General features: G+C 45.9%; 1 protein-coding gene across 10 annotated transcripts in view; it reads left to right on the top strand.

Moving 5' to 3' along the window:
* The window catches only part of LOC311324654 (transducin-like enhancer protein 4), a gene marked incomplete at both ends in the record, with an annotated part of 135118 nt that overhangs the window by 57045 nt on the left and 65186 nt on the right, over nucleotides 1–12887 (top strand). For 4 of the 10 annotated variants that reach the window (XM_084457179.1, XM_084457184.1, XM_084457181.1 and 1 more), the window contains 3 exons: nucleotides 2578–2652; nucleotides 5989–6184; nucleotides 11282–11298. In XM_084457179.1, coding sequence (XP_084313305.1) covers nucleotides 2578–2652; nucleotides 5989–6184; nucleotides 11282–11298 — 288 coding nt within the window. Of the gene's footprint in view, nucleotides 1–2577; nucleotides 2653–5985; nucleotides 6185–11281; nucleotides 11299–12887 lie in introns of all 10 variants that reach the window. The other 6 variants (XM_084457183.1, XM_084457185.1, XM_084457186.1 and 3 more) reach the window with 3 other exon arrangements.

Below are 12887 nucleotides of genomic sequence, written 5' to 3' on the forward strand. Positions count from 1 at the left end.
TGAAGCGATGGAAGTGGATTCTCCCAAAGATGTCGCTTAAGGGTCAGGTTCTGGTCATCATTAACCTTGTGGCTTCCATGTTGTGGCACCGGCTGGCATGTAGGGACCCTCCAGTGGACCTGCTGTCCCAGGTGCAGGCTCGGATGGTGGGCTTCTTCTGGGACCGTCTGCACTGGGGCCCACAGGGGGTCCTTTTCTTGCCCAAGGAGGAAGGGGTACAGGGGGTCCTCTTCTTGCCCAAGGAGGAAGGGGGGCAGGGGCTCGTCCACTTGGCGAGTCGGGGGGCTGCATTCAGGCTCCGTTTCAGACTCCTGACGGGGCCAGTGGAGCTGGTCTGGAGACCCGTGGGCCGAGCCATACTGGAGCTGGTCTGGAGACCCATGGCCCGAGCCATACTGGAGCTGGTCTGGAGACCCGTGGGCCGGGCCATACGGAGCAGTGTGGTGGGCGGGGCTTGGCTGAGACATTGTTCCTAATGGACTTGAAGGGGGGGGGGGATGATGAGGAACCTGCCGTGTTTTATAAGGGTTTGTTTACAGTGTGGGGGGTGTTTTCCAGAGGGAGACTCAAGAGCTGTGAGTCCTTGTTCTGGCTCCTGCGGGAGCCGGTGGTGCCTGGGAGTGGTTTCCGGGCCGGAGCGGGGCCGTCTCTGCAGCGAAGATCTTCACCCTCGGCCACGTGCTGGACGTGTGCGGTCCCCGCCTGGACAATGCAGCAGGTCTGGCCGCACAGCTGGGCATCAGGTCTGTCAGGGTGGTCGGTCAGCTGCTGGGGGGCTGGGCACAGCAGCTGACCAAGGACGAGCTGGAACTGTCTGCTGAGTACTGCGATGGTCGGGGCCTGCCTGATGTCACAGATCCTTTTCCTGAGGTGAAGCTGGTTCCTGATCTCAAGTATGCTGGTTGTTTGCTGCAGGTTAACAGTGTGGTAGATTGCAAGCTGGTCACTGTGTCTGGGAAAACCATGTATAACTTGTGTGTGAAGGTGTTAAACCAGGCTAAACTGAAGGACAGGGTTGACCCCCATGGAGGGCTCGCCTGGGCCTGACGGGGGCTCAAAGGCCTGAGTGGGGAGCACTGAACAAGCCCCCCCTGACTAGGAGGGTTGGGGATTGAAGGGTTGGAGGGTTCTGCACGGTGCTGTTGCTGTCATGTCTTTGTTTCTGTGATTAATCCTGATGTCAGTGCTACTTGTCCTTTCTGCACGGGGAGGGAAACAGTTTTTCATTGTTTTTTGGAGTGTGGTCGGCTGTGTTTTTTTTTTTTTTAGTTTTTTTGTCCCACATGTTTGTTTTGTTTGATGTGGTTTTTACTTTTCAAATGTTTATTTTGGGTTGCAGGTACAGTAAGAAGACCAGGGTGAAGAGTCAGCTGTGCAATTTTCTGTTGGGTCAGGCTAAGATGGCAGTGTATCTGAGCAGGAGGCAGAAGGTCCAGGATGGTGTAGATGTTGATGTCACGGTGTTGTTTAGATGTATGTTACGGGCGAGGCTGTCAGCTGATTTTGAGTTTTTTCATTTGTCTAATAATTTGGCAGTTTGACATGACGTGGTGTCTCAATCATGTGTTGTGCTCTGTGGAGGGGGAGAAGATGAGTTTTGATCATATGTTGGTTTGATGTGGTTTGTGTGTCTTGTGTGTTTTGTATGTTTTGTTGATTGTGTTTTGAGTAATAAAAGTGGTTTGAAAAATCAATCTTTCTATTTCTCTCTCTCTGTTTCTCTCTCTCTGTTTCTCTCTCTGCTTCCCTCGCTCTGTTTCCCTCTCTTTGTTTCTCTCTCTCTCTGTTTCTCTCTGCTTCTCTCTCTGTTTCTCTCTCTCTGTTTCTCTCTCTGTTTCTCTCTCTCTGCTTCTCTCTCTCTTTCTCTCTCTCTGTTTCTCTCTGTTTCTCTCTCTCCATATATTCATCTATCCATATCATCTCACCTCTCTTCTTCTCTCCTCCCCACAATGTCCCCTTTCTCACTGTTGCTCCTTCTCTCGCTCTCGCACGCTTCTCTCCCTCTCTCTCATCCCTCTCCTATCTCCTTCTCTCATTGTTTAAATTGTTTAATCACTCTTCTTCTCTCTCTCTCTCTCTCTCTTTCTCTCCCTCTCTCATTGTTTCATCACCCTTTTCTCACTCACTTTTCATCACTCAATTTCAATTAAAAGTGCTTTATTGGCATAAGATGCATCTTACTTTGCAAACCACATGTACAACAACAGCATAGTAATTAGTCACAATCAACAAAATCACAAAATCTCTAACGAAACAAAACAAAACATTCACCGCATCATTACTAAGGACTGCCCTAAAGACGCTGGACTGGTTCTGCTATGTAGGTTTTTTTCAATCTTTCAAATTGTTTCCACACACTTTTAGCAAAAGAAATGTGGATAAATGTCTTCAGTCTTTAGTTGAGCGCAGCGTTTAGAAACTGACTCGTGAGTAATTTTAGGAGAAGATAAAAAAAATAATTAATTGTGATATACGTTATACTATATATGTCAATCTTCTGTCCCTGTTTCTCGTTATCTCATCCCTCTCTCCTTCTCTCTCCCTCTCTCTCCCTCCCTCCCTCCTCCCTGGACGCAGCACCAGCAGCAGGTGGTCCGGGCCGTGGAGAGGGCCAGGCAGGTCACCATGGCTGAACTCAACGTCATCATCGGGGTAAGTCTGTTTCCATGGAGATGAGAGTGGAACTAACACCGTGTCTTAACTACATGCGACGCGAGCGTCAGTGACAAAATGCGTTCCATTGCTTTGTTTTCTTTTGTTATGTCCTAACTGGACTCGAGCGACGCAGTGCAAGGCGGCGCGACGTTTTAACTGCCCTTTTGATGCTCGCCCTGTTCCTATTTTCCTCCTGACGCTCACGTTGACAGGCGTTCGTCAGTTGGGAATATAGACAAATGACGTAACACAACAGGACATTTAACGGTTTCAGTTAGGACAGCAAGCTGCGATGTCGCGTTCTGTTGCTCGCGTCGCAAGCAGTTAGGACACAGTGTTAGGAAGTGCATCCTCTACTCATCCTCTACAGTTAGGACACGGTGTAACTCTCCTGCTTCCTGCTTCTTTTTCTCTCCCATACAACACTCCTGCTCTATAAACACACACACACACATCCATACAACACTCCTGCTCTATAAACACACACACACACACATCCATACAACACTCCTGCTCTATAAACACACACACACATCCATACAACACTCCTGCTCTATAAACACACACACACATCCATACAACACTCCTGCTCTATAAACACACACACACACATCCATACAACACTCCTGCTCTATAAACACACACACACACACACACACACACACACACACACACAAACACACACATCCATACAACACTCCTGCTCTATAAACACACACACACACACATCCATACAACACTCCTGCTCTATAAACACACACACACATCCATACAACACTCCTGCTCTATAAACACACACACACATCCATACAACACTCCTGCTCTATAAACACACACACACACATCCATACAACACTCCTGCTCTATAAACACACACACACACACACACACACACACACACACAAACACACACATCCATACAACACTCCTGCTCTATAAACACACACACACACACACACACACACACACACACAAACACACACATCCATACAACACTCCTGCTCTATAAACACACACACACACACATCCATATAACACTCCTGCTCTATAAACACACACACACATCCATACAACACTCCTGCTCTATAAACACACACACACATCCATACAACACTCCTGCTCTATAAACACACACACACATCCATACAACACTCCTGCTCTATAAACACACACACACACACACACATACAACACTCCTGCTCTATAAACACACACACACACACACATACAACACTCCTGCTCCATAAACACTCTGCTCTATAAACACTCTGCTCTATAAACACTCTGCTCTATAAACACTCTGCTCTATAAACACTCTGCTCTATAAACACTCCTGCTCTACAAACACACACACACATGCATACAACACTCCTGCTCTATAACCACACACACACACATGCATACACACACACACACGCATGCACACACACGCACACGCACGCAAACACACGCACACACATGCATACACACACACACACGCACAGACACACACGCGCATACTCATGCACACACACACACGCACACACAGACAAAAATTGGCCCTGTTCATTGGATATCTTAACAAATGCATAGGAAGAGAGAAAGAACTAGAGAGAGGGAGTGAGAGAGGAAGAGAGAGAGAGAGAGAGGGAGGGAGGGAGGGAGGGAGGGAGGGAGGGAGAGGGATATACACATACACACCCTAATACACAAATATATGTAAGGGATAATCAACGAGTAGGTGTGCGTTAAACGGTTTTAAGGCACGACGTGGAGGCGAAGAAGCACCCGACGTGCAGCGGAGTGCCTTAAAACCGTTTAACGCACACCTATGAGTTGATTATCCCACTTATACCATGGCCCCACATGCCAAAGACAAACAAATATGTGACATTTACTCGCATTTTCTACATTAAAATATAAAGACATTTTATTTATGTGTTGCTCATTGCTGAGTGTCATTATAGTCCCTAACTGCTAAATCATGTTGCTATGGAATTACAAATTGAATATCATATTTCTTGGAGGAACAGCGATGACATCCAATAGTTAACATGGGTTTGGAACCGTAAGTGAAATGGAAAGTGTCCGTTACCTTTTCTTTCAGCAATGTCTCTCAACCCTGGATACGACCTAGCAACCAAACAATGAGCCTAGCAACCCAAACTAGCTAATTCCATAGCTTACTGTACCCATATATCTATGACTGTAGCTACTGTACCTGATATTGCTAGATAGCAATGAGCGAAGTGTAGGCTACTGCATATTTGCTGGGCAACATATAAATCGTCCAGCTGTCAAACCTAGTTGCCAACAAACTATGTATGATAGCCAGACACCTGATTGTCCTCAACTCCAAAAGTATTGTTTTCATACCGTGGTTTATCACTGTCAGTCCTATCTTACGTTCATTGTGAGTTGATTTGCGAGGACGGGCTGTGTCATATCATTATGTGAAGCAACAGGGTATTAGAATCCAGCAATGGCCTCTTCACACTGTGATATATTTGGATGCCGTATATACTGTAAATGATAAACGAGGCGGAGACCGTTTTCCATACGTCTGGCTTCTTTTACTGCAACTCAGACTGACGTTATAAAATCATATCTGGCTACTACAAAGAATGTGCCTAACAGTGATAGGCTAATGTTATAACACGAAGTGAAAAAAACAGTTTTTGATTTGGGGACAGTGAGGTGTCTGGCTATCATAAAGAGTTTGTTGGCAAATAGATTTGACAACTGGACAATGGATGCGTTGCACAGCAAATATGCAGTATCCAACACTTCGTTCATGGCTAGCTAGCAATGGTACAGCAGGCTGTGGGATGAGCTCAGTGGTACAGCAGGCTGTGGGATGAGCTCAGTGGTACAGCAGGCTATGGGATGAGCTCAATGGTACAGCAGGCTGTGGGATGAGCTCATTTGGGTTGCTGTCAAAGCCGGCGCATTAATTTAGATCGGTAATTAAACTTCAGCCGAACTACGTGTGCTTATACACGGTTTTAATGCACGTCTGTTGGCCAATCAGAAAAGAGTATTAACCCATCTCTCCCTCCCCCTCTCTCTCTATCTCTCTCTCTCTGCCTCTCTCCCCTTCCCCCCTCTCTGTCTCTCTCTCTCTCTCTCTCTCTCTCTCTCTCTCTCTCTCTCTGTGTTATAGTGGTCTCTTGTGATATTAGGTTGTTTTCCTCAAGGCTTCTGCCGGCTCCCCATGGTTAGGATGATGTTTATGCTCTGGTGTTAGTGACTGTGTTCAGTATCAGTACTGTGGGGGGGGGGGGGGTGCCCGTGTGTGTGGGGGTGTGTGTGCATGTGTGTTCATCTGTGTGTGTGTGTGTGTGTGCTCAGCAGCAGCAGCTCCAGGCGCAGCAGCACCTGTCTCACGGCCACACCCTGCCCATCCCCCTCACCCCCCACCCCTCCGGCCTGCAGCCCCCCCCGGCCTCCAGCGCCCCCCCCGCCGGCCTGCTCTCCTCCGCCCTGGTCCAGCAGCTGCCCCCCAGGGAGGACCAGACGCTCCGACACGACAGCAACGAACACCAGAGAGGTACGGAGATACTGAACACAGTCACTAACACCAGAGAGCTACAGCACAGTCACTAACACAAGAGAGATACTGAACACAGTCACTCACACCAGAGAGATACAGCACAGTCACTAACACCAGAGAGGTACGGAGATACTGAACACAGTCACTAACACCAGAGAGCTACAGCACAGTCACTAACACCAGAGAGGTACGGAGATACTGAACACAGTCACTAACACCAGAGAGCTACAGCACAGTCACTAACACCAGAGAGATACAGCACAGTCACTAACACAAGAGAGTTACTGAACACAGTCACTAACACCAGAGAGATACTGAACACAGTCACTAACACCAGAGAGCTACAGCACAGTCACTAACACCAGAGAGCTACAGCACAGTCACTAACACAAGAGAGTTACTGAACACAGTCACTAACACCAGAGAGTTACTGAACACAGTCACTAACACCAGAGAGCTACTGAACACAGTCACTAACACCAGAGAGATACTGAACACAGTCACTAACACCAGAGAGATACAGCACAGTCACTAACACCAGAGAGATACTGAACACAGTCACTAACACCAGAGAGATACAGCACAGTCACTAACACCAGAGAGATACTGAACACAGTCACTAACACCAGAGAGATACTGAACACAGTCACTAACACCAGAGAGATACTGAACAGTCACTAACACCAGAGAGATACTGAACACAGTCACTAACACCAGAGAGATACTGAACACAGTCACTAACACCAGAGAGATACAGCACAGTCACTAACACCAGAGAGATACTGAACACAGTCACTAACACCAGAGAGATACTGAACACAGTCACTAACACCAGAGAGATACAGCACAGTCACTAACACCAGAGATATACTGAACACAGTCACTAACACCAGAGAGATACTGAACACAGTCACTAACAGCAGAGAGATACTGAACACAGTCACTAACACCAGAGAGATACTGAACACAGTCACTAACACCAGAGAGATACTGAACACAGTCACTAACACCAGAGAGATACTGAACACAGTCACTAACACCAGAGAGCTACTGAACACAGTCACTAACACCAGAGAGATACTGAACAGTCACTAACACAAGAGAGTTACTGAACACAGTCACTAACACCAGAGAGATACTGAACACAGTCACTAACACCAGAGAGATACAGCACAGTCACTAACACCAGAGATACTGAACACAGTCACTAACACCAGAGAGCTACTGAACACAGTCACTAACACCAGAGAGTTACTGAACACAGTCACTAACACCAGAGAGATACAGCACAGTCACTAACACCAGAGAGATACAGCACAGTCACTAACACCAGAGATACTGAACACAGTCACTAACACCAGAGAGCTACTGAACACAGTCACTAACACCAGAGAGCTACTGAACACAGTCACTAACACCAGAGAGATACAGCACAGTCACTAACACCAGAGAGATACTGAACACAGTCACTAACACCAGAGAGATACTGAACACAGTCACTAACACCAGAGTTACAGCACAGTCACTAACACCAGAGAGATACTGAACAAAGTCACTAACACCAGAGAGATACTGAACACATTCACTAACACCAGAGATATACTGAACACAGTCACTAACACCAGAGAGATACAGCACAGTCACTAACACCAGAGAGCTACTGAACACAGTCACTAACACCAGAGAGATACAGCACAGTCACTAACACCAGAGAGCTACTGAACACAGTCACTAACACCAGAGAGATACTGAACACAGTCACTAACACCAGAGAGATACAGCACAGTCACTAACACAAGAGTTACTGAACACAGTCACTAACACCAGAGAGATACAGCACAGTCACTAACACCAGAGATACTGAACACAGTCACTAACACCAGAGATACTGAACACAGTCACTAACACAAGAGAGATACTGAACACAGTCACTAACACCAGAGAGATACTGAACACAGTCACTAACACCAGAGAGTTACTGAACACAGTCACTAACACCAGAGAGATACTGAACACAGTCACTAACACCAGAGAGCTACTGAACACAGTCACTAACACCAGAGAGCTACAGCACAGTCACTAACACCAGAGAGATACTGAACACAGTCACTAACACCAGAGAGATACAGCACAGTCACTAACACCAGAGAGATACTGAACACAGTCACTAACACCAGAGAGATACTGAACACAGTCACTAACACCAGAGAGCTACAGCACAGTCACTAACACCAGAGAGCTACAGCACAGTCACTAACACCAGAGAGCTACTGAACACAGTCACTAACACCAGAGAGATACTGAACACAGTCACTAACACCAGAGAGATACTGAACACAGTCACTAACACCAGAGAGATACAGCACAGTCACTAACACCAGAGATACTGAACACAGTCACTAACACCAGAGAGATACAGCACAGTCACTAACACCAGAGAGATACAGCACAGTCACTAACACCAGAGAGGTACTGAACACAGATGCTGCTCACTGTTTTTTACAGAACCACTGAATGATTGTGGAAGAAGAAGAAGAAATAACTCGTAGGTCTAACAGGTGCCCAGTAAACATGGCGTCGCCCAACAACAGGGGTTAAATTGGGCTGGGACTATCCAGGGCTCAGCCCGGCACATAGGTTCCCAAACGTCATCAGCCGGAGCTCCACCCCGGCACATCTATCATCAACATTTCATTTATTTTTCATATTTTTTCTCTGTCTTTATTGTTAAAAGAATGCAGCCATTTCATGTTCACCATTAAAATAAATCACAATTAATTTTACTGTCAACTTCTTTTTTCAAGTGTAGAATGATGTTGCGACATCACTCTCACTGGCCTGGGTTCTCTTCACTCTCACTGGCCTGGGTTCTCTTCACTCTCACTGGCCTGGGTTCTCTTCACTCTCACTGGCCTGGGTTCTCTTCACTCTCACTGGCCTGGGTTCTCTTCACTCTCACTGGCCTGGGTTCTCTTCACTCTCACTGGCCTGGGTTCTCTTCACTCTCACTGGCCTGGGTTCTCTTCACTCTCACTGGCCTGGGTTCTCTTCACTCTCACTGGCCTGGGTTCTCTTCACTCTCACTGGCCTGGCCTGGGTTCTCTTCACTCTCACTGGCCTGGATACTCTTCACTCTCACTGGCCTGGGTTCTCTTCACTCTCACTGGCCTGGGTTCTCTTCACTCTCACTGGCCTGGGTTCTCTTCACTCTCACTGGCCTGGGTTCTCTTCACTCTCACTGGCCTGGGTTCTCTTCACTCTCACTGGCCTGGGTTCTCTTCACTCTCACTGGCCTGGGTTCTCTTCACTCTCACTGGCCTGGGTTCTCTTCACTCTCACTGGCCTGGGTTCTCTTCACTCTCACTGGCCTGGGTTCTCTTCACTCTCACTGGCCTGGGTTCTCTTCACTCTCACTGGCCTGGCCTGGGTTCTCTTCACTCTCACTGGCCTGGGTTCTCTTCACTCTCACTGGCCTGGGTTCTCTTCACTCTCACTGGCCTGGATACTCTTCACTACAAACAAGGACGCTATTAAGATCATTTGAATATTAGAAAAAATATTTGTTATAAAGGCAAATAGGCTGAATAATTTATATTTATCTTTACGTTTCCCTCGAAGTTGTAATATATTGGATTTTGTTTTGCTCTTTTGTTGTTATATCTTTTTTTTCATGTTTCATGTTTTTAATATATTAAAAGTATTATTTTTCTATAAAACAAAGTGTTATGTGTGTACATATTATTTATGTTTGAAATATTTTCAATAATAAACAATAATCACAATAATAAATATATAAAAAATCTGAAGGTACCCCATAAAGAGCTGAACATTTTGATAGTTGAATGGTTTCTGTAGCTCAAAGTATGAAGGAGTTGAAGGTTTCAAAACTCCCCCATTGACTTCCATTCATAAAATGTTGCAAAAGCTGAATATTTTAAAAAGTATTAAAAATCTGAAAGAAGTCCCGTAATGTCCTTAAAGAACTGAACATTTTGATATGAGAATGGTTTATGTAGCTCAAAGTATGAAACAGTAAAAACGTACGGAAGAAGAAAAATAATAAAGAACTGGATAACAATAGCTTTCAGCATTCACACTAATAAAGAACAAGCACCAAAACACCAGCTAAACTCCTCAAGGTCTAAGCTAGAATTGGGTAGAACAGACTATACTTTTACTGAGACGCCAAGTATAATTGTTTATGTACAAAGCAAAATGTACGTCGGCAATGGGAAAATAAAACTGTGGCAAGCACCCCCTAGTGGTGGGCTCTGGTACATGTGTGACAGATGAACTAAGTAATTAACTAACTAGCGGACACTTAGCCTCATGAGACCATCCTGGTCTAGCGAGCTCCCTTTCAGTTTCCCTCCACAGATCAGTCTGGCATTCCCCCTATCTCAGACGATGTCAGTGGGCGGCAGTACTTGCCTTGACAGACAACTCCTTCAGCCAATCAATGTAAAAAATACAATAAAAACCTTGCCAAATCCAGTTGGAAGAATGACCAAAACATTTTTCCCTCTGAGAAACTCTGAGTGCTGCTAGTGCATACTCTTGTTCTTGTTTAATTGTTGTTATTGAGTAACTCTTTTTCTGCAATACTGCACTTATGTCTGTGTTTATTCTACTAACGTTAACGTTACTGCTCGTTGCTTCAGGAGACTGTTATCAGCGGCCTGTATTTCATTTTCAAGGGCTGATGCACATAAAACCACAGATCCCATGGCAGTGCAGTTGTTAACACATCTCTGTCCATTTAAAGCCTCTAAAGTGTGTGTGTGTGTGTGTGTGTGTGTGTGTGGTGTGGGTGCCTGTGAGTGCATGGGTCTTTAATTATGACCGCTGTCTAATAGTGATTGTCTAGTGTGTCATAGTAGTAAATTGTCTGAGCATGAAACGTTTTTAACAGAATATATTTCATGTATAACAGGTGTATTTTCTTTCTTTTTCTTTTGTTCTCTTTCTTTCTTTCTTTCTTTCTTTCTTTCTTTCTTTCTTTCTTTCTTTCTTTCTTTCTTTCTTTCTTTCTTTCTTTCTTTCTTTCTTTCTCTCTACCTATTTCGATCTCTCTCTCTCTCTCTGATTCCTCAGATAGAGACTCTGTCAAGGTAAGACATTTTGTTCTGTTTTGCATTTACAGTATGTTGTCAGCACCCACAAACTGCCCAACAGTTTGTCTACTGTAGTCTCTTGCTGTTCCTGTTAACCAACTCCATCTCATTATATTTGCTCCCAGACGGCCAAGCACGTCCCTGATAGTGTTCAGATGAGGTGGTCAGTTGATCCATGATTAGCTCAGTGTGCCGTTGGTGTAACCCAGCTGTGTAGCTGCATGTGTAAACGCTGACTGTCAGTGACCACAGAGTCCTGATACCTCAATGTTTGTCTCGTTGCCTCATGTCCTCATCGCCTCTCCTCAGCTCATTTCCCTGTTTTCTTGGAGGGATCAAAAGGAAGGGAGAGAGGGAAGGAGGGGAGGAAGAGTGAGAAGGAAGGAAACAACATGCTGTTCAGCGTTTACAGTAATTACTCTCCTGAGCGCAGTCAAACATTAGGACTGTTGAATACGCAATGAGCAGATTAGCATTTATTTCACCATCTGAGCCTTCCTAGTGAGCTTATTATAACACATACATAAACACCGACACAGGTTGTACACACACACACATACACACACTTACAAACAGCTACACGCTCACACACAGACAGTCAGATTAGGAGCAGCCATGTTCTACAGTATATTGGGTTGGTGAGGAAAGGATGGGGGAGGAATGTGTAATATGTTATCTCATGCCCCCTGTGAAGACCTATCCTCCTCCTCCACACACACACACACACACACACACACACACACACACACACACACACACACACACACACACAGACCTATCCTCCTCCACACACACACACATACACACACAGACCTATCCTCCTCCACACACACACACATACACACAGACCTATCCTCCTCCACACACACACACATACACAGACCTATCCTCCTCCACACACACACACACACACACACACACACACAGACCTATCCTCCTCCACACACACACACACACACACACACACACACACACACACACACACACACACACACACACACACACACAGACCTATCCTCCTCCACACACACACACACACACACAGACCTATCCTCCTCCACACACACACACACACACACACACACACACACACACACACACACACACACACAGACCTATCCTCCTCCACACACACACACACACACACACAGACCTATCCTCCTCCACACACACACACACACACACACACACACACACACACACACACAGACCTATCCTCCTCCACACACACACACACACACACACACACACACACACACACACACACACACACACAACACACACACACACACACACACAGACCTATCCTCCTCCACACACGCTGGTGGCTCTGTGATGTGTATGGGGTGTGAAAAGTGCCATTTTGGTTGCTTGTTCAAAGCTTACTTACAACGTGTATGTATGTGTGTGTGTATGTGTGTATGTATATACATACACACACACATACAGACATACACACACGTTCGCGTTAACCAGCACAGCTCACTACAAAACATGCGCACATGCGCGGTAGTTCGATCGCGCTTTAAATGAATGGGGGAGCTCACGTGACCGAATGACTGTTTGCGTTGTGAGTTGTGAGCTCA

Source organism: Borostomias antarcticus (genome assembly GCF_949987555.1).
Source record: "Borostomias antarcticus genome assembly, chromosome: 23".
Lineage (NCBI taxonomy): Eukaryota > Metazoa > Chordata > Actinopteri > Stomiiformes > Stomiidae > Borostomias > Borostomias antarcticus.